General features: G+C 39.8%; 2 protein-coding genes across 2 annotated transcripts; one reads left to right on the top strand and one right to left on the bottom strand.

Moving 5' to 3' along the window:
* Positions 1-56: 56 nt before the first annotated feature.
* Positions 57-4,405, bottom strand: LOC148098791 (tektin-1-like). Its single transcript, XM_087850731.1, has 8 exons — positions 4,261-4,405; positions 3,447-3,622; positions 3,189-3,354; positions 2,905-3,033; positions 2,651-2,797; positions 2,255-2,480; positions 481-677; positions 57-349 (listed from the first exon to the last, which is right to left on the bottom strand). Exons 2-8 carry the CDS (start codon positions 3,610-3,612, stop codon positions 190-192), a joined length of 1,191 nt encoding a protein of 396 aa, XP_087706857.1. The 5' UTR covers positions 3,613-3,622; positions 4,261-4,405; the 3' UTR covers positions 57-189.
* Positions 4,406-15,312: 10,907 nt separating this feature from the next.
* LOC148098790 (uncharacterized) lies at positions 15,313-17,588 on the top strand. Its single transcript, XM_087851425.1, has one exon. It carries the CDS (start codon positions 15,618-15,620, stop codon positions 17,586-17,588), a length of 1,971 nt encoding a protein of 656 aa, XP_087707551.1. The 5' UTR covers positions 15,313-15,617.
* Positions 17,589-19,678: the final 2,090 nt, after the last annotated feature.

Raw genomic sequence — 19,678 nt, 5'->3', positions numbered from 1 at the left:
AAAAAAAAAGCTATTATATAGTTTGCAAATAAAAATAATCACAAGATTCTATGTGAGGTCAATTTTAATATTTGTTGTAAAAGAAAAATGATGCCACCCAACTACTTAAAAGAGAAACAGGATCACAGTTATTGTAAAGAAAATGTTATATGACTGCATTTTGAAATACATCTGAAGTGCATATAATGGTCAGAATGTATGTATCCTGACAGGCTCCCTGAGCTGAGTGCAGATGACCTCGTCAATGTAGAGAGAGCTGGCCTTCATATCGACATCCTCCTCCATCCTCAGCTTGCAGCACACTAGCGCCCTCTGCTGCTCCTGTGACTGAGCTGTTTCCTCACGCAGTCTGACAACACAGAGACAAAAAGACATAATGATGTGTGTCCCCTGCAGTAATATCCCGAAATACTGCACACGGTCATGAGGTTTGAGCTGTGCAGCACAAACATTTTACATCTGTTTTGTTGCAGGCCATACTTCTTGATGTGAGAAGTGAGGTGCTGGATTTCAGTGAGGAGCTGAGCCTGGGCTAGATCGTAGCACTGCTCCTTGCCGGGCCTTTGGAGACGCATAGCCAGCCGGGTCTTTGCCAGATTCAGGGAATGCTCATTCTCTGTGATGGCCACTTGAAGATCCTCTCTGAGCCTCTCCTGGCCGACTATCTCAGACAGAATCTAGAGGGAATACAGGTGTCACACCAGGGGCAGCCAAGATTCACAATCTGCAGTGAAATTATTTCAAACTAATTCTACTATGAAGTTAACATTCTAACGGTGTGTTCACACCGTAACATTTCATTAGTCTGTTCCTCTGTTGTAACTAGCAGATATATGTGTCTTTGCACTGCACACATAAGGTTAGCTTGCTAATACACTTTGATAGCATTAGCTGTTTACATTGCACTCTATCCTCTCATCAAAATATGGTCACCTCTGGGACCAAAATACTAAGGTACTGTGCAAGATGCTACTCTTGAGGCCTCAAAAATGCAAATCCAATGATGACACCACAGTTGCTATGTCTGTTTTTTTTAATGTACACTCTATAATTCAGTTCCTCTGCACTCTAAATCTTTGATCTACTGGGGACAAAGTTTGATGTGATTCACATCTTTTTGGCACTCTGACTAGAGGAGAGCCCTCTGGTTACATGCAGACACATTTTGCTCTGCACATGTTGATTCTCCTGGAAATGAAAACTAAAGTGAGAGGTTTGTTTAGCAGCGTACCTGCAAATGACTTTCAGCGACACTCTGACTGAAACCAGACTGAACTCAGGGAGTAATCACAATTATCTGAGGCCAACAATATCAACAATGTATGCATGTTTTTATTCAACAAGAGGATGGGCCGTTATATTTTAATAATCATTTTGCAATGACATAAAAAAGACTTCATGCTTCTTCATGCTTACAGGGTCAGTTTGAAGAGAAGAGAGTTTGAAGAGAGTGCAACCCCGATTTCTATAAAAGTTAAACTATGCATGGCCCTGAATGCATCATATGAAGTCAATCATACAGTTACTGTTTTGAAACGATATGAGGTATAAGGACACAGTCCATGAGTGTGTATGCACACACAAGGACAGACTGTTGTAGAGAACAGCAGATTGCACAGGCAACTTTCTTGGAAACCACACGTTCAAACTATGTAAGTAATGTGTTACAGGAAACCAAAGACATAAAATAGACAAAATGAAGTAAGAACTTGTGAGGCTATCTATGAAAGTAGGAGTTTTAGACCATCAGAGTGACGTTTATAAAAGTCAGAACTTGGCGGGCCATCATTCTTCCTAACTATATAAATATAAAGGCCTGTAAACAAACAGGCCTATAAAGGCCTGTTTGGGGATTAATTCATTGGGGATAGTCAAATTTAGGTTAGGATAACATTATGGGTTTGGTGCTTGGCACTCATGGTTCAACTTACAGGTCAGAGGCCCTGCAAAGCATTCATTTGAGTGAATATCCTCACAGATATGGCCAAACAAATACACCTGCATGTGCACCTCCCTCCACAAACGCAGGTGAGGTCGACTTTTGCGCAAATACGTGAGAATATGAAAATGTAGGATATGAAAAACGTGTGCTGTGGTGACTTAGGTCACCACAACACACGTGCTAACTTTAAAGCAGAACAGAAAATGATTTGAAACCAGTCATTAATTTAATACCTGGCAGAATGCTAAACACAGCATTACATCTGCTTCCTTGTACAACAAGCACGCAGTCTAACAAACCTCCCTGCCCTACCTCCGGCAGTTTCTCTTCCATCTGGCTCTTGGCAGACTTGATTTCCTGGATATGTGTCTGGAAGGCAGTTGTTGTTGCCTGGAACTGCTTCTGCATGTCAGCAGCTGTCTGCTCCAGGACAGACTGCACCAGGGCCCTCATGGACTCAGAGTTGGTCTTCTGGTGCTCTGCTTTAGCTATGTTGATATCTGAAATGTTCTCCCACTGCTTTGGAGTCACTGTCAAGCTAAGAAAAACCAAATGACGCAACTATCTTTTTAACATTTCTTGACTTTCCTTTTATGCAGAAAACTTAAGGAAATTAATCACAGCATAATTTTAGACCTCAAGTAGTAAAAAACTAATTCATGTCTGAAAACTGTTTCTACATGTTTCTGTGTTAAACAAGAGGTTCACCTAGGCAGACTGGTGCTCTTGGTTGTGGACAGCTGCAGGTTACCGATGGAATGGGTGGTCATTACAACACAGGAGTTGTCAATGTGCTGGGCCTCAGATTTCTCCTTCAGATCCTTCTCTAAATGGTACTTGGCAGATCGGTTCAGTCTGGAACAAAACAGCAGACTTTCACTTTGGTTGTCTAGGTAGCAAACCCAAAGCCTCTGTGTGCTTTTATGATGCCCTCGAAATCAAATTGAGCCCAATTTTCTTACCGAATCTGTTCACTCATCTGCTCCACTGTACGCTCCAGGAGGGAAGCCACTCCTTTGAGAACCTCCTGCTCCTTCAGCAGCTCTCTTTCCACTTCATCCTCCACCCTCTCAGCCGGGAAGCGCTTCATCCTGCAGATCATGAGCCTAATGTTAGCCTTAGCTAGGAGGTGCATCTTTATACGGAATTAGGGCTGACATTAGCTTCTTTAAAATGTATGCTTCAATCATTTCCTGGACTCTTTGGTACCATTATTATTATAAACTTGTAAAAAATATTGCCTCACCTCTCCTCCAGACAGAGAACAGTGACTCTCAGAGGCTCTTTGGTGCCCTCCAGAGCCTTCACAACACTGCTCTGTAAAGTTATAAGAGCATCAGTCTCCAGAATGACCTCCTCCAGCTTTAGCTGCAATTCTTTTATCAGAAACTGGATATCTCTGACCCGCTGATCTGGACAGCAGAATTTTTTTTAAAAAAGGAAGAAACATTACAATTCACCTCCATAGTCTTTCATTCTGTGTTAAATATTCATTTTTGCTTACCGAGTCTCTTTTGATCATCATTTTGCATGCGCCGCCATGCTTTGTCAGTCTCCTGGATCAGCCCTTTACACTCTGCCCTGAAGACCTCAGAGTGATTCAGCATAACTTCAATGTTTTTCAAATCGGGTCTCACACCCAGCTGGGAGCTGTGGTCCGGGAACGACATCGTTCTCCACCTGGTAGTGAGTATGAGCAGGAAGGAGGAACATTAACAAGGGAGTGGAAAGAACTGTGGCTGCTGATTGTTACAGAGAAATTTAAAAATAACACCAGAGGAAAGTGCCCATGACACTCTGCTGGGTCCACCAGCTGATCGCCTCTACTGGAATACCAAACACTTAATATCACCCTGTACAACTGCACTGCTGTGAAAAGGAGTCTTGGCCAGCCCTGAGTAATCTAACACTCATCATGCCTGAACCACCAGTGTTCTGCTTCTTAAGAGAAGTCTTGTGTTAATGCAGCCTGATACTGTGTCCTAAACAATGATGCAAATGCATACAGCCTGTTTTCTGTCCTGTCTCCCTCCCCTCTGCATTAGCAGATGGATTTTCATAGTCAGCCGGCCATTAAAAAGTGAATGAACAGAAACACAGTCAAAATTAAAATAACAGCTTCCGTTACCCCCCCCACCAGACAATTCAAAACATACCAGTAAAAGAGTAAAACGACATGGCAAATTTCCATTTGAAACAACACAGAGTGTCTGCTAACCCCAAAATTACTTGCCCGCTGTTCAAACTTCAATCTGATATCACAGTTTCCGACGGGTTAACTTAACAAACGACAGGAGCCTAGCGTTTATGATATATACCTTCTTTGGTACAGCAGAAAACCACCAGAAGAGCAGAAGAGTACGTTTCAATGTCCTGCACGTTATGCAGGAGTTAGGCAAAACAAGTGGTTACCATAGCAACGGCTAATAAAACCTCATCAGACGCCGCCGGTAAACCACCGGAGTACTGTTACATAACAACACTCAACTATGGAGAACCGGAAGAGTCACGCGCATCGAAATAAAGCGTTTTAAAAAGTACTGTGCAATTAAGATTATACATCAGTAAATTAAAATAGATCAGATTCATTTACAAATTCAGTTTTAATTTCGTATTTTTGTTTAGGCATTAACAAAATAAATTATTGTTTAACTAATAAAATAAGAAGAGTAAATAATATAAATATTTCAAATTTAACGGATGTTATGATTTAATAACGAATTGTGCCATAAAAATAACTGTGCAAAAAAAATCTAAATCCTAATTTTAATAAACATTTTTGAATTCCAATTAAAAAAAAAAAGATTTTCAAAATCTTTTAAATTTGTAATTTATTAAATAAGTGGACTTAAGGACTTAATTAGGAATACAGATGTTTGTTTATTTGTTTTTCTGACATTTTACAGGGTGATCCCACTCCTTATCGATCCCTTTCCTCTTAGCTATCGGATTAACTATCATGATTCAGCTTTAAGATTAACTACAAGACTAGCTACGTAATTCGTTAATAAAACTCATTAAGGCAATGGTGTGTGGTATATGTGGCAAACGTACAGACATTCTTTACTTTAAAATTAGGTCTTTAAAGTATGTGTGTATCAGAAACTCCAGAGCTCCAGAAGATTTTCTGTGTACAGGCTGTAATCAGCTGACATGTGCTGCTACTCATCGGAAGTTTCCTACTCTTTGTGGATTTCCAAAACTGAATTTAACAGAATGTAACCTAAAATTTAACAAGCTAACCTGGCTGATTTCCATTATACTGTTTATCCTAACTTTATACTAGGCACTAAACAGGTACAAAGGTGAAAATCAGTAAATAAAACTAAGCATTATCGGTGTAAATTCAGAATATCTCTGCTATAATTTATGTAACATAACTATGACCTGAGCACCACAGTCGCTGTGCACCAGTCGCCACAGTACAGCAAGTTACAGCAATGATTTATTTATTGTAGGGCCTACCTTACAATATAAAGCACCTTGAGGCGACTGTCGTTGTGACTTGACGCTAGAGTGTATTTACTGAACCTCTGAATAAGAGTCAGTTTGTTTTGCAGGATGTTTCAAAATTTAAAAAAACAAAACAACAACTTTACTTAACATCATATACAGATCTAATATTTGATTGCAAAAACTCAACTAAAGGTCTACTTTACATTTCCGGTTTAGCAAGCATCACTAAGCAGTGCTTACCTTTAAATATAACTCGAAAGATTGTATTTAAAATTACCTGCAGTTTTATAAAACATTATTCTCTTTAATCCCACTATTTCCTTTAACTTATCCCTCTTCCTTGATCTTCTGTCCCAAAAATGCAGTTCCCAAAAGTTGCTATACACTTTGATCCTTAATCCACTCTAACCCTACAGCACCACAGATTGTAGAAGAAATATCTTTTTGCCGCTTTCATTTTTGTGTGTGTGTAATAATCACTGGTCACGCTATAAGATTGTCATTGGTCACCTCCGTTAGATTGATATAAGTTTGTTGTTTAAAGACTGGTAAATAAAGGCTTCCATCTAATGTGTTAAACCCAAAGTAATAAACCCATTTTTAAAATGTAAGGAAATTACAGTAAAAGTACAAATATTTTGTCAAGGGGTGGAAGGAGCCAACACGAACACAGATCTCACCCAGAGTTTGGCCATTAGATGGACTTCTCCTTTTGGACTTCTCCTGCCCAAAAAAGGCTCTTGATCGAAACATAAACAGACCATCTGTAGTAAAGGCAAAAGAAGCTGTCCTCAAAAAAGAAAAATTCCATCTGCTACTCTGGAGGAGTTGTCACCTCTATTGTATACACTGCTGGAACACAGTAAAGCTGCAGGTTGTGGGAATGACCCATCATTTTTTATATAGGGGGTCTAGATTTATGCCAGAAGTGCATTGCCATGCAAATAATTTGTATTTACTCAATATGTACTTACTAAGTACTACTGTTCAAAAGTTAAAAAAACAAATAAATGTTTGCCTTTTTTAAAAATTAAAACCACTTTACAGAGAATCACAACAGTTACAGTGTAGAATCAATGTCATGTATAGTGACAAATGACAAAATGTTTTGAAAAAAATCTCACTATATATACAGCACAAGACTTTTAAGAGTATTTAACAAAAGCACGTTTAATTTTTCACAGGTTGTACAACCACAATGGGGCACATGTTCACCAAAACGCAGCAAAGCTTCACTATCTTATCCAGAAGGGTCATCTCTTCACCCTCAAATGGAAGAAGTAATATGATTGGCATGGTGGTATGTTTGAGGCAGGGATTTTGGAGTGCCCCATGTGTAGCGTTGGAACCCAGTCAGGATTTGTATCGTCAATTTCATAGGCTGGTTTGCCTGCAATAATGCCAAATAATTATCAACTCTATAAATAGAACATAGTTCTGCAAAATCACTCACTAGGGTGTTTGTTCTAATTTGCTATGACCTCAGAGTGCATCGAAAATAAAACTAATAGACTATAAAGAGTAATATGAACTTTTTAGAACTTACCCGAATGAAAATGTCTCGAACACACCAACAGATATCTGGGGATGGTAGAGAACTCGATATCAGCTCGTCTCACAGCTGCTGTACAGGATGGATGCCTTTTTTCCAGGTGGGAAAACAATGAAAAGATTGAAAGTTTATTCTCTTGCCGATCGTGCAATCTAACATTACAACTGACCACACAGCAAGTACGAACCATAGCTAATGTTATTCAATTCAATTTTATTTATATAGCGCCAAATCACAACAACAGTCGCCTCTGTCAGTGTGCCCCAGGGTGGCTGTGGCTACAATGTAGCTTACCATCACCAGTGTGTGAATGTGTGTGTGAATGGGTGGATGACTGGATGTGTAAAGCGCTTTGGGGTCCTTAGGGACTAGTAAAGCGCTACACAAATACAAGCCATTTACCATTTACCATGCCTCACTTTTTATTGTAAGGTAGACCCTACAATAATACATACAGAGAAAAACCCAACAATCATATGACCCCCTGCTGAGCAAGCACTTTGGCGACAGTGAGAAGGAAAAACTCCCTTTTAACAGGAAGAAACCTCTGGCAGAACCAGGCTCAGGGAGGGGCGGCCATCTGCTGTGACCGGTTGGGGTGAGAGAAGGAAGACAGGATAGAAGACATGCTGTGGAAGACAGACAGACATTAATAACAATTACAATTCAATGCAGAGAGGTCTATTAACACATAGTGAGTGAGAAAGGTGACTGGAAATAAAAAACTCAATGCATCATGGGAATCCCCCAGCAGCCTATGCCTATTGCAGCATAACTAAGGGAGGATTCAGGGTCACCTGGTTCAGCCCTAACTATATGCTTCAGCAAAAAGGAAAGTTTTAAGCCTAATCTTAAAAGTAGAGAGTCTGTCTCCTGAATCCAAACTGGAAGCTGGTTCCATACAAGAGGGGCCTGAAAACTGAAGGCTTTGCCTCCCATTCTACTTTTAAATACTCTAGGAACAACAAGTAAGCCTGCAGTGCGAGAGCGAAGTGCTCTAATGGGGTGATATGGTACTACAAGGTCATTAAGATAAGATGGGGCCTGATTATTTAAGAGCTTGTATGTGAGGAGCAGGATTTTGAATTCAATTCTGGATTTAACAGGAAGCCAATGAAGGGAAGCCAAAACAGGAGAAATATGCTCTCTCTTTCTAGTCCCTGTCAGTACTCTTGCTGCAGCATTTTGGATTAACTGAAGGCTTTTCAGTGAGTTTTTTGGACATCCTGATAATAATGAATTGCAGTAGTCCAGCCTGGAAGTAATAAATGCATGAACTAGTTTTTCAGCATCACTCTGAGACAGGATATTTCTAATTTTAGAGATGTTGCGCAAATGGAAGAACGCAGTCTTACATATTTGTTTAATATGTGCGTTGAAGGACATATCCTGGTCAAAAATGACTCCAAGGTTCCTCACAGTGTTACTGGAGGCCAAGGTAATGCCATCCAGAGTAAGAATCTGGTTAGATACCATATTTCTAAGCTTTTCAGCGCCGAGTACAATGACCTCAGTTTTATCTGAGTTAAGAAGCAGAAATTTAGTGGCCATCCAAGTCTTTATGTCTTTAAGACATTCCTGCAGTTTAACTAATTGGTGTGTGTTATCTGGCTTTATGGACAGATAGAGCTGGGTGTCATCTTCATAGCAGTGAAAATGTATGCTATGTCTTCTAATGATGCTGCCTAGGGGAAGCATGTATAATGTAAACAGAATTGGTCCTAGCACTGAACCCTGTGGAACTCCATAATTAACCTCAGTGTGTGAAGAGGACTCTCCATTTACATGCACAAATTGGAGTCTATTAGATAGATATGATACAAACCACTGCAGTGCAATACCTGTAATACCTACAGCATGTTCTAATCGCTCTAACAGGATATTATGGTCAACAGTATCGAATGCTGCACTAAGGTCAAGAAGGACAAGCACAGAGATGAGTCCACTGTCAGAGGCCATAAGAAGATCATTTGTAACCTTCACTAAAGCTGTTTCTGTGCTGTGATGAACTCTGAAACCTGACTGAAACTCTTCAAATAAACCATTCCTCTGCAGATGATCTGTTAGCTGTTTGACAACTACTCTTTCAAGGATTTTTGATATGAAAGGAAGGTTGGAGATTGGCCTATAATTAGCTAAGACTGCTGGGTCTAGAGATGGCTTTTTGAGTAAAGGTTTAACTGCGGCCACCTTGAAGGCCTGTGGTACATAGCCGATTATTAGAGATAGGTTGATCATATATAAGATCGAAGAATTAATCAATGGCAGGACTTCTTTGAGCAGTTTTGTAGGAATGGGGTCTAAAAGACACGTTGATGGTTTGGAGGAAGTAATTATTGAAGTTAACTCAGAAAGATCGATTGGAGAAAAAGAGTCTAACTTAACATCAATGGAACTAAGAGTAGCTGTAGATAATATTACATCTGTGGGATGATTATTGGTAATTTTTTCTCTAATGATAAAAATTTTATTTGTGAAGAAGTTCATGAAGTCATCACTAGTTAACGTTAAAGGGATGGTTGGCTCAAAAGAGCTCTGACTTTTTGTCAGCCTGGCTACAGTGCTGAAGAGAAACCTGGGGTTGTTCTTATTTTCTTCAATCAGTGATGAGTAGTAAGCTGTTCTGGCTTTGCGGAGGGCTTTCTTATAAAGCAACAAACTATTTCTCCAGGCTAAATGATGATCCTCTAAATTTGTGACACGCCATTTCCTCTCCAGATTACGAGTCATCTGCTTTAGGGTACGTGTTTGAGAATTATACCACGGGGTCAGGTACTTCTGATTAGAGACCTTAGTTTTCACCGGAGCTACAGTATCCAGAGTCGTACGTAGTGAGGAGGTGAAATTATTAACAAGATAATCGACCTCTGTTGGGGTAGCGTTCAGATAGCTGCTCTGCTCTGTGTTGGTACAGGGCATTAACGATGATAACAGTGGCTGGATTATATTCTTAAACTTAGTTACAGCGCTTTCAGAAAGACATCTACTTTGATAAAGTCCACTCTCCACTGCTGCGTAATCAATTATTGTAAATGTAAATGTTATCAAGAAATGATCAGACAGGAGAGGGTTTTCAGGAAACACTGTTAAATGTTCAGTTTCTATGCCATATGTTAAAACAAGATCTAGAGTGTGATTAAAGTGGTGGGTGGGTTCTTTTACATTTTGAGAGAAACCAATTGAGTCTAATAACAGATTAAATGCCATGTTGAGGCTGTCATTTTTAGCATCAACATGGATGTTAAAATCACCCACAATAATTATTTTATCTGAGCTCAGAACTAAATTAGATATAAAGTCTGAGAAATCAGACAGAAACTCTGTGTAAGGCCCAGGTGGACGATAGATGATAACAAGTAAGACTGGTTTCTGAGTTTCACAGCTGGGGTGGACAATGTTAAGCATCAGGCTTTCAAATGAATTAAAAGTCTGTCTTGGTCTTTCATTAATTAATAGACTGGTGTGAAAAATTGCTGCCAAACCGCCCCCTCGACCTGTGCTTCGAGATTTCTGGTAGTTAGAATGACTCGGGGGTGTTGATTCATTTAAACTAACATAATCATCCTGCTGCAACCAGGTTTCTGTAAGGCAGAGTAAATCAATTTGTTGATCAATTATTAAGTCATGTACTAACAGAGACTTGGAGGAGAGAGACCTAATATTTAATAATCCACATTTCACTGTTTTACTCTTTGGTTCAGATGTGGATACTGTATTGTTCTTTCTTTGTAAATGTTTAAGTTGTTTGTTGCTGGTTTTTAGTTTGTTTTTTGTCTTTTTGGACGCAGACACAGTCTCTACGGAGATGGGTTTTTGGGGGGGTAGCAGGAGGAGAGAAGCTGCAGAGAGGCGTGTAAGACTGCAACTCTGCTTCCTGGTCCCAACTCTGGATAGTCATGTTTTGAGGGGTTTAATAAATTTGTCGATATTTCTAGAAATGAGAGCTGCTCCATCCAAAGTGGGATGGATGCCATCTCTCCTAACAAGACCAGGTTTCCTCCAGAAGGTTTGCCAATTATCTATGAAACCCACATCATTTCTGGGACACCACTCAGACAGCCAGCAATTTAAGGAGAACATGCGGCTAAACATGTCACTCCTGGTCTGATTGGGGAGGGGACCAGAGAAAACTACAGAGTCCGACATTGTTTTGGCAAAGTTACACACCGATTCAATATTGATTTTAGTGACCTCCGATTGGCGTAACCGGGTGTCATTACTGCCGACGTGAATTATGATTTTACTGAATTTACGTTTACCCTTAGCCAGCAGTTTTAAATTTCCTTCAATGTCGCCTGCTCTGGCCCCTGGAAGACAATTGACTATGGTTGCCGGTGTCTCTAGCTTCACATGTCTGAGAACAGAATCACCAATTACCAGAGTTTGACCCCCAGCGGGTGTGTCACCGAGTGGGGAAAAATGGTTAGACACATGAACGGGTTGGTGGTGTACCTGGGGCTTCTGTTTAGGACTATGCTTCCTCCTCACCGTTACCCAGCCGCCTTCTTTCCGCAGCTGCTTGGGATTTGCCGGGGAACAGCTAGCGGGGCCTACGCTATCTTCGGCTGCACCAGCTACAGGGGCCTGGCAAGCTAAGGGTGAGAGAAGGGTGCAAAGCCGAGTCTCCAGATCAGTAATCCTGGCCTCCAGAGCTGCAAATATGCTACATTTGTTACAGATATCATTACTGCTAAAGGAGGCCGAGGAGTAACTAAACATCTGACACAATGAGCAAGAAAGTGCAGAAGGGACAGGTGAAGTAGCCATGGTGCTAACGGGTCGGCTACGAGCTAAGCTAGCGAAACAGTACAGAGACAGTGAGTGAATACTTTGGCTGTAAATTAGGTAGTGAGAAGAAAGTGTGCTTCGGATGAAGCACGTGAAGATTATACTGTGGAAAAAAAAAGAATGTATTTAAAAGTTGTTAATTAAACTGCTAAGCAAATAAGCTACTCAGAAACACCACTGTGTTTGAGCAGGAACAGGAAGCGATACTATACCACAGAGCAAGCGAACACCAAGTGACAGCCTGTTTGAGCTAAGATTTTCAAGTTATTCACATAATGAAAACCTATACCCTATTTCATTGGGGTCTTCTGAATCGCTCTTTGTCTGGTCCCTCACCCAGGACCAATTTGCCATGGGAGACCCTACCAGGGGGCAAAAGCCCCCAGACAACATAGCCCCTGGGATCCCTGGGACACACAAACCCCTCCACCACGATAAGGTTGCGATTCACGGAGGAGTTTATTAAATCATATGATTCTTAAATTCATCAAGTCTCTCTGTGCCTGGGTCCTCGTCACAAAACATGACATCACTGTTTTTTACATTTTAACACAATTTAATCCCCACATTTGTGAAAGAAAAGCAAAACACTTTTTTTGAAAAGTCTGTAACAAAACCAGCAAATCTGAAAAAAACTTATTTAAGTGCTGCTAAAGACTACTACTGCAAAAGAAGAATGGATTGGAATAGAGCAGGGCGACATGACCAAAAATATTTAGTGAGTAGTGAGTAAAAAGTAAACTGAGTGCATTTTTTGGACAGAGATTCACTTTTAATATGTATGTATAATAAAATACAGATACATAAAAAATACACTCCAAAAATAGAAGAGTCCTTGAAATGTATAATTGTACAAAGTATTAATAAAGAAATTATAAAAATTAAGACACCGTGGTCTATGGTACAATGTATACAATGTATGCAAAGATCTTTACTGCAGATACTCCTATGGCTTTGCAGATTTTTTCTTTTCTTTTAACCTATGTCGCCTCACCTTGAAGTTGGCCAATCTGTCTATCACATTTTGGTGGTCAAGTCTCTCAAGCATCTCTTTCTCAACTGACATCACAGCCAGGTGCTGGAGTCTGCTATGACCCATGGTCCTTCTCAGCCAGGTATGGAGCTGACACAAGACACTAAAACACCTCTCACAGCTACAGCTGCAAACTGGGATTGTTAGGGCAACCTGAATAACAGTTTTCAGTCTGGGGAAGATCTGATTATCCAGAAGATTGTACAATGTTAACATATCTGGAATGGCACCAGCCTCACTCTTGAGCTTCAAAAAGTTTTTGGCAACCGTGACTTCCTCTAAATGAAGTTCAATATGGTAATGCAGTGCCAGGGCTGACAACCCAGTTTGTTTTGCAGATTCTGTACAGCAGCTTTAATATAGGGAGAACACAAATTCCAGATTTTATGAGTAAAATTTGTTTTTTTTTTCTTTGTCAGTTTAACAGTTTCTGTTTTGCCTGTTAGTATTCCCTGTCTGTTTTCTTACCTGGTTCTTCCTGACCTCGTACTTTCTCCTCTTTCCTCTCTCCCTCTTTGGACTGACAATCATACACAAATAGATTGTATTCAATTAGATTAAAAAATTACATTAATATGAAAAAAATACTATTAATATCACTAATAAAAAAGACCTCACTCGGTGTACTTTCAACCAAAAGGCAAATAACCAAACCACATGTACATCTAATAACAGATATAAATATTGGAACACTGATCCAACATTATCCTTTATTGATGGATCATTTGATCTTACACTTTTACCTGAATGTGGCTCCTTTTTTTGAAAAAACTTCCTTATATCCATTATGAGCCTGGCTGTCTCTCTGTACACACACACACACACAAGGAGTTATGAGGTTAATGGGCATCCCGTCAGTTAGCTAGTTAGTACCTTGGGTTTAAATTTGGCACATGCACATATGACAAAACAACCAGCTTCTCTGTTTCCACTTCAAACAGGACAGTGGTAACAACAGCAGGTTACAGACAATTTTAAGTTTCAGACGTTAAATAGGCTGTATAAATTTCAATGGAGAAACAGGACGGTCAAATGTCGCTGATTTTACTACTGAGTAGGACAGATTGTAGGGCAGCAAACATAGTCGGAAAACACGTTTTCAACACAGCAGGTTACCTGGGTGTAATGTTTTACAGCTAAAACGAAACATGGTCGGACTCCTACCTAACTATATAGAGAGTAACTGAAGGTTAAATGCAGCTAACATGCCCTGTTTTAAGCCTGCGCTCCCCTGTGTCTCAGCCACCATTGCTCTGGCAGAAAGGGCGCTAAAGCCAGAGTAGAGGCGAGCTGGAAAAGACCATGTTTTTGAGTTTTTTTGTTTTTGTTTTTGGGAGGGGGGGGTGTTGAGACGTAAAATATTACGTCTCAACCAAGTACTGTATGGGTTTTATATTTTTAGTAGTGTGTCACACAAAAAAGCAAATATTGTCAAAAAAAGTAAAAAAACATGCCTTTGATTCAATATCGGCTAAAAACAAAATGGGCTAAGCAGGCAGGTGTGAGCCTGGTTGCTGTAGTGACTGCACCCAATGGCTCCATACACGCACACACACACAGACATGCACCTCACTTCTGCTGCTTAAAATGAACAGAAACGTCAGCCTGAAACAAATCGAATTGAAATGAAAAGTACAAGTCATATTGACAAAATTCTTTCACTGTGAGCGGCAGCAATATCTAGTCTACTGAATTCTCAGTTTTCATGCCTGTGGAGTTTATTATATGGACATGGTGACAGTGTAAAGACAGCTTGCTCTTCTGATTTTCAAACGAACCTTCTGAGCCATTTTAACATTAGAATCTATGGAAGAGTTGGAGGGAGGAGGCTGTGCATTGGTGACATTTATGACAGAACCATAACACCTATTACAATAATAAACACATTGGATGACAGAATACAGCGATGGCTACGTTTTGAGGGTAAAATCATACCTGTAGAGCAAACGCTGCGGACACAGCAGCAGTTTTAAGAAAAGATTTTAAGATTAATTCCCCCCCTCCTCTCACTCTAGCAGTTGAGCTGTCTCACTCTAGCGCCAACATTCCGTCCCATACACACCCATTATAAACTCTGAAACGGCTGAAAAAAAGGATGAAACTTAAACTGGAACTGAAGAAAAAGTATAATAGATATTGAAAAGATAAATACAAGTTGAATAGTTGAATGTCTTGTCTGCGTTTTAAAGTTTGAATGGTGGCTCTACGTCAATGTATGTGGAAGTAGTTAGAGTTGAAAGAGGAGTGAGTTGAAGGAGAATTTGAAGGGTCTCCCCATTGAAATACATGGGAAATTTTTGTTGAATAAAGTTGAATAAATTTAAAAATATAAATGTTAAAAATGAGAAAAATACAAGCAGTCATGTCCAAAAGAAGAGGAATCTAACGGTGTTTGAATGCTTTTATAGCATTCACACTAATTAAGAACAGAAGAGCAAAAAGGACACTTACCATAAGAGTCAAGAAAAACAGCATTAATGTTTTTCTTCTTCAAAGCCATTTGTGACATCACAGAATTACCTTTGAAGACAGCTGTAGGGGGCGGAGTCAGGTTTCAAGAAAACCCACAAATGCACCCCATGTAGACAGAAACTGTAAGCACTACACTAGCTTTTTAGTTTGAGTTTCCATTTGGAACCCACATTACCTAGTTGAGTAGATAACTAGTTGCACTTGATAACTTTGCGCAAACAATATAAATACAAATTAAATACATTCATTTAAAAATAGCTGCCACACTAGAATTACAGCATAAACAACTTGAAAAATTAAGAAAAAAAAAACGCCTCATAGCTGAGAACAAGGAACAGCAGAAGACAATATCAGTTAAGGTGTGTAAACAACAAATGGATGATATTTCGAGGCTTAAACAGGAAGCCCGCGCCCATCTCTCAGAAATAGACCAAATAAGAAAACGTATGGCTCAATGTGAGATGAAGGCCGCAGGATCAGAGAAATATGAGAAAAAAATCCTGGACCTTCAAAAGAGATGCAAAGACCTGGAAAGGAAACATGCCACTGAAAAAAAGAGACGGGAGCAGAAAGAAAAAGATGTGGAATTTCTGTCTCGTCTTCAAGGAAAAGTCAATAGACTGAGCAAAGAAAATGAGGCCCTGAAGCAAGAATTAAAGCAGGTGACCACTGAAAAAAACCTAAAAGTAAAAGAACTGAAGGAAAAAGAAGAACAGATAAAAAATGAGCTTAGAGTCCAGGACCAGCTCAAAGAAGAGAGGGCCAACTTTGAAAAAACGACATCAGAATATCTTGTAGAGGCTAGCACGCTGTTTCAATGTAGAGACAGACTTAAAACAGTGGAGGCACAAGAAGAGAAATTAAAAGCTGAAATTAAAACATGGCAAAAAAAAGCAGAGGATTTTGAAGAGCAAAAGGACAGGGTCATTATGGAGAAAAACACATTGATAATGAAAAAAAATGAACTGTCAGATTTGCTTTTGGGAAAGGACTTGGATAATAAAAAACTAGTAAAACAGTTAAAAGAAAAACGAGAGGAAATAGAAAGTCAGACAAAGGAAGCCTCAAAGCAGCTTTCTAACATGCAACACCTGGAGAAAGTCCTGCAGATGAAAAATGAACAAATAGCCAAACTTGAAAGTGAGTGGCGGGAATCCTTCAAGAAAATGACATCCCAAGATCATGAGATTGTCAGTCTGAGAAATGCTCTGAAAGAAACAGAACACAGACGAAAAATACAGATGACGCACGATGAGTTTTGGAATGAAAAACTTAATAAGGAGTTATCTGAGGCTAAGACCGTGATCAGTCAATTTAAGGACACCACAGAGTCACTGACAAAAGACGCAGAACAAAAGAATAGTGAACGAGAAATGATTCAAGCAGAGCTATCCAAGTATCAGACCAGGTACTTTGCTGTGAAAAATAAACTGGAGCTCATCAAACAAAAGCAGGCAGAAGCGCAGACGGCACAGGCCAAACAACTTGCCTGTGTTGACAAGGAGCGCAACGTAGTTAAGAAAAGGCTGGTCCAGATTTTGGCAGACAAAGAAAAGTTGGACAAAGAGCTCACACACTACAAAGAAATTGTGTTTCAGCAGCAACAAAACATAAAAGAGCTGGAAACTGAAATTCAAATGAGTTCAATTCAAAGACAAACGATTGAAGGACAAAAACAGGAAATTGACCGTCTGACGGAGCAGGTAAAGGACCTGCGTGAGGAGAATTCCTTAAAGGTTGCCATTGAGCTGGACAAATACGCTGCAAAAACGCAGGAAAAAATCTTCTCGCAGTGGCGAACAAACAGACTTAACGCTAAAAGAGAAATACACATGTCCAGTCACGCATTAGTATTTGAACAGCACCGCCGGGACCGCCTGTTATGCAAATATAAACAGCTGGTCACAGAAAAGGACAAAGAAATTAAAGAACTACGGTCAACGCTGAATCAGGAGGCTGCACTTCAAAACAAAGATGCCATACAGAAACTCCACAGATGTGAGTGGGAAAATCGCGACCTCAAAAAGCAGTTAGTAACAACACAGCGAATCCTTTCTGTATATGAGGATAAGAACAGCAGCCTTGTAGAAGAAAATAAACAACTGACACTTGAGGTGAGCGCAAAGCACACCCCGCTACCTCAGATTTCCACCAAGGCCAAGTCAAACTCTATGGCGAAATCATATGAGCAGTCTGAGGTTGGGCGCTCAACCAGATTCATCTCCAGCATTCCTCAAAAGACAGAAAAAAAGGTTTATTTCCTCCCTCCTCTCGTGGGCAAAACATCGGCATTGCAGAATGTAAGCAGTAGACTCTCCAGATTAACCAACACACCACATAATTAAGTAACAGACCCCATCAGCCAGGTCATCATGTGACAGGTTGAAGGACTACTGCATATAAAACTGTTCAGTTAATACTAATTCATATCAGTTGATATAAGGACAAAATAAGGTAAATATGGTAAGAAAATGGTTAAGAGTTTATTATTTTTCACGTTATATTAATGGCTTTCATGTTATTTAAGAGAACTGCAATCTATACATCTCTGATCAGCTAGTAAGCCTTTTCTGGGATCGATTAGTAGTGTCTCTATTCTCCACTAGGGGGCTTTCGCGCGTTCTCCTCACTGCAATAAACGACTGCATGAGAGACTCAAGTTATAATCACTCTCGTGATTCTTTTCCCCCTGTTTTCAGGGGTGTAACATTCACACCAGTAAGAAACCTGCTGCCCTGTTCCCACACCAGAAATAACAATTTTAAACTATAATTAAAACTCAATCACTAAGGGATATGGTTAAAAACAATACTAAAAATACACTGAGGCAATTACATCTCTAACCCAGGAGGGCCTGTATTTCCCTTAACACCAAAAATAGTAGACAACAATAAATAATAACATCTGTTTGCTGTGAGGAAGTGACATGAACACATTCCATCTGTGTCACTACCTCACCCCCAACCAGTCGCGGCAGATGACTGCCCCTTTCTGAGCCTGGTTCTGCCGGAGGTCTCTGCCTGTTAACAGGCAGTTTTTCCTCCCCACTGTCGCCAAGTGCTTGCTCATAGGGGGTCCTCGGATTGTTGGGGTTTCTGTAATATTGTAGGGTCTTTACCTTACAATATAAAGTGCCTTGAAGCAGCTTCTTGTGAACTGGCACTATGCAAATAAAAAATTATTGGACTGAACTGATTTTCCTTTTGTTTATTAAGTCTGAGTGGTTGTATTTTAGCACTTTTGATCTACTTCTATACATTGTATTCATTCCTTGAAACGAAGTAATAATTCGAAACTTTCCACTGTGATTCTAAAACCTTAGCAGAGAGCAGAGGCAGGAAGTACCAAAGTAAAAATACTTAGTTGCTGTATTTAAGTTTATTTTCAGGTATCTGTATTTTCAGAATCAGAATACTTTACTCAGAGTAAAGTAAAGTAAAGTATAAAATATTCTTGTGTCCGAAGCTGGCGGTGGGGGGTAATCTAACGATCCTGATGTAAAAAATATAGTGAGTAGAAAGTACAGGCACTCAGAAGTAAAAGTAAAAAGTGGGCACAAGATAGTAGTGAAGTAAAGTACAGATAACTGTAAATTCTACTTCAGTTACAAAATATTTCTACTTTGTTACTTTCCATCTCTGATACCAACAATAAATCATATTTCAATGCAAAATGTGGTTTAGAGACTATTTTTTGTCATGTCACCCACAGAAGCCCTTAATCCAGGAGTACACACGCTAAGGAGATCAATAAGGTAGCTTGGTGCGATGCTATTTATGATTTTATAAGTAAGCATTAGGATTTTGAAATCAATGCGGAACTTAACAATGTCTTCTTTATCCATCCATCTTGAAGGCACTGGGATGTTTTGTTCTCTTAGCAGTGCGTTTGATTTGCCATTTCTCACAGAACACATCATGCAGCAGATTACCAACATTTTTGTCCTTAAAGTGAGCTACAGCCCAGGTTGGATTTCATCTATCTGTGTACACAGAAACAGGGCTGGACTGGGAAAAAATAGTCCTGGCATTTCTGGGCACCCCACTATAATCAGTCAAAACAGGGCTTCAAAATCTTCAAATCATGCCAAACACACACACCATCCTCCCCTGTGATGCTAGTTTGTTGGCTTTGAAAAGGTCCTTAAAGTAAGTTATTCCACTTCTGTGTCACTCCAAACCGCACCATACTGGACAGAAAGTTTAGACACAATGGGGCTGAGAGGGGAGAAGTAACAGAGATTAAAGTATTTCCTAAACAGGACCCATATTTTCAGTGAGTGTTTCACTACAGGGATGGATATGAGTTGAATAAAGAGAATGAAAGTAGAGAGCAAAGTGCAGCGGGTAAAGACATACTATTGTTGCTATATAGTTCGATAGTCACCGAGTCAGGACAGCCACTCCGAGTGTGGTAGAAACAGAACACTGGACAT

Source organism: Neolamprologus brichardi, chromosome 14 (genome assembly GCF_056152115.1).
Source record: "Neolamprologus brichardi isolate AB-2024 chromosome 14, ASM5615211v1, whole genome shotgun sequence".
NCBI classification, from domain to species: Eukaryota; Metazoa; Chordata; class Actinopteri; order Cichliformes; family Cichlidae; genus Neolamprologus; species Neolamprologus brichardi.
The sequence above is the reverse complement of the archived record's forward strand: the minus strand, read 5'-3'. Positions and strand labels throughout refer to the sequence as shown.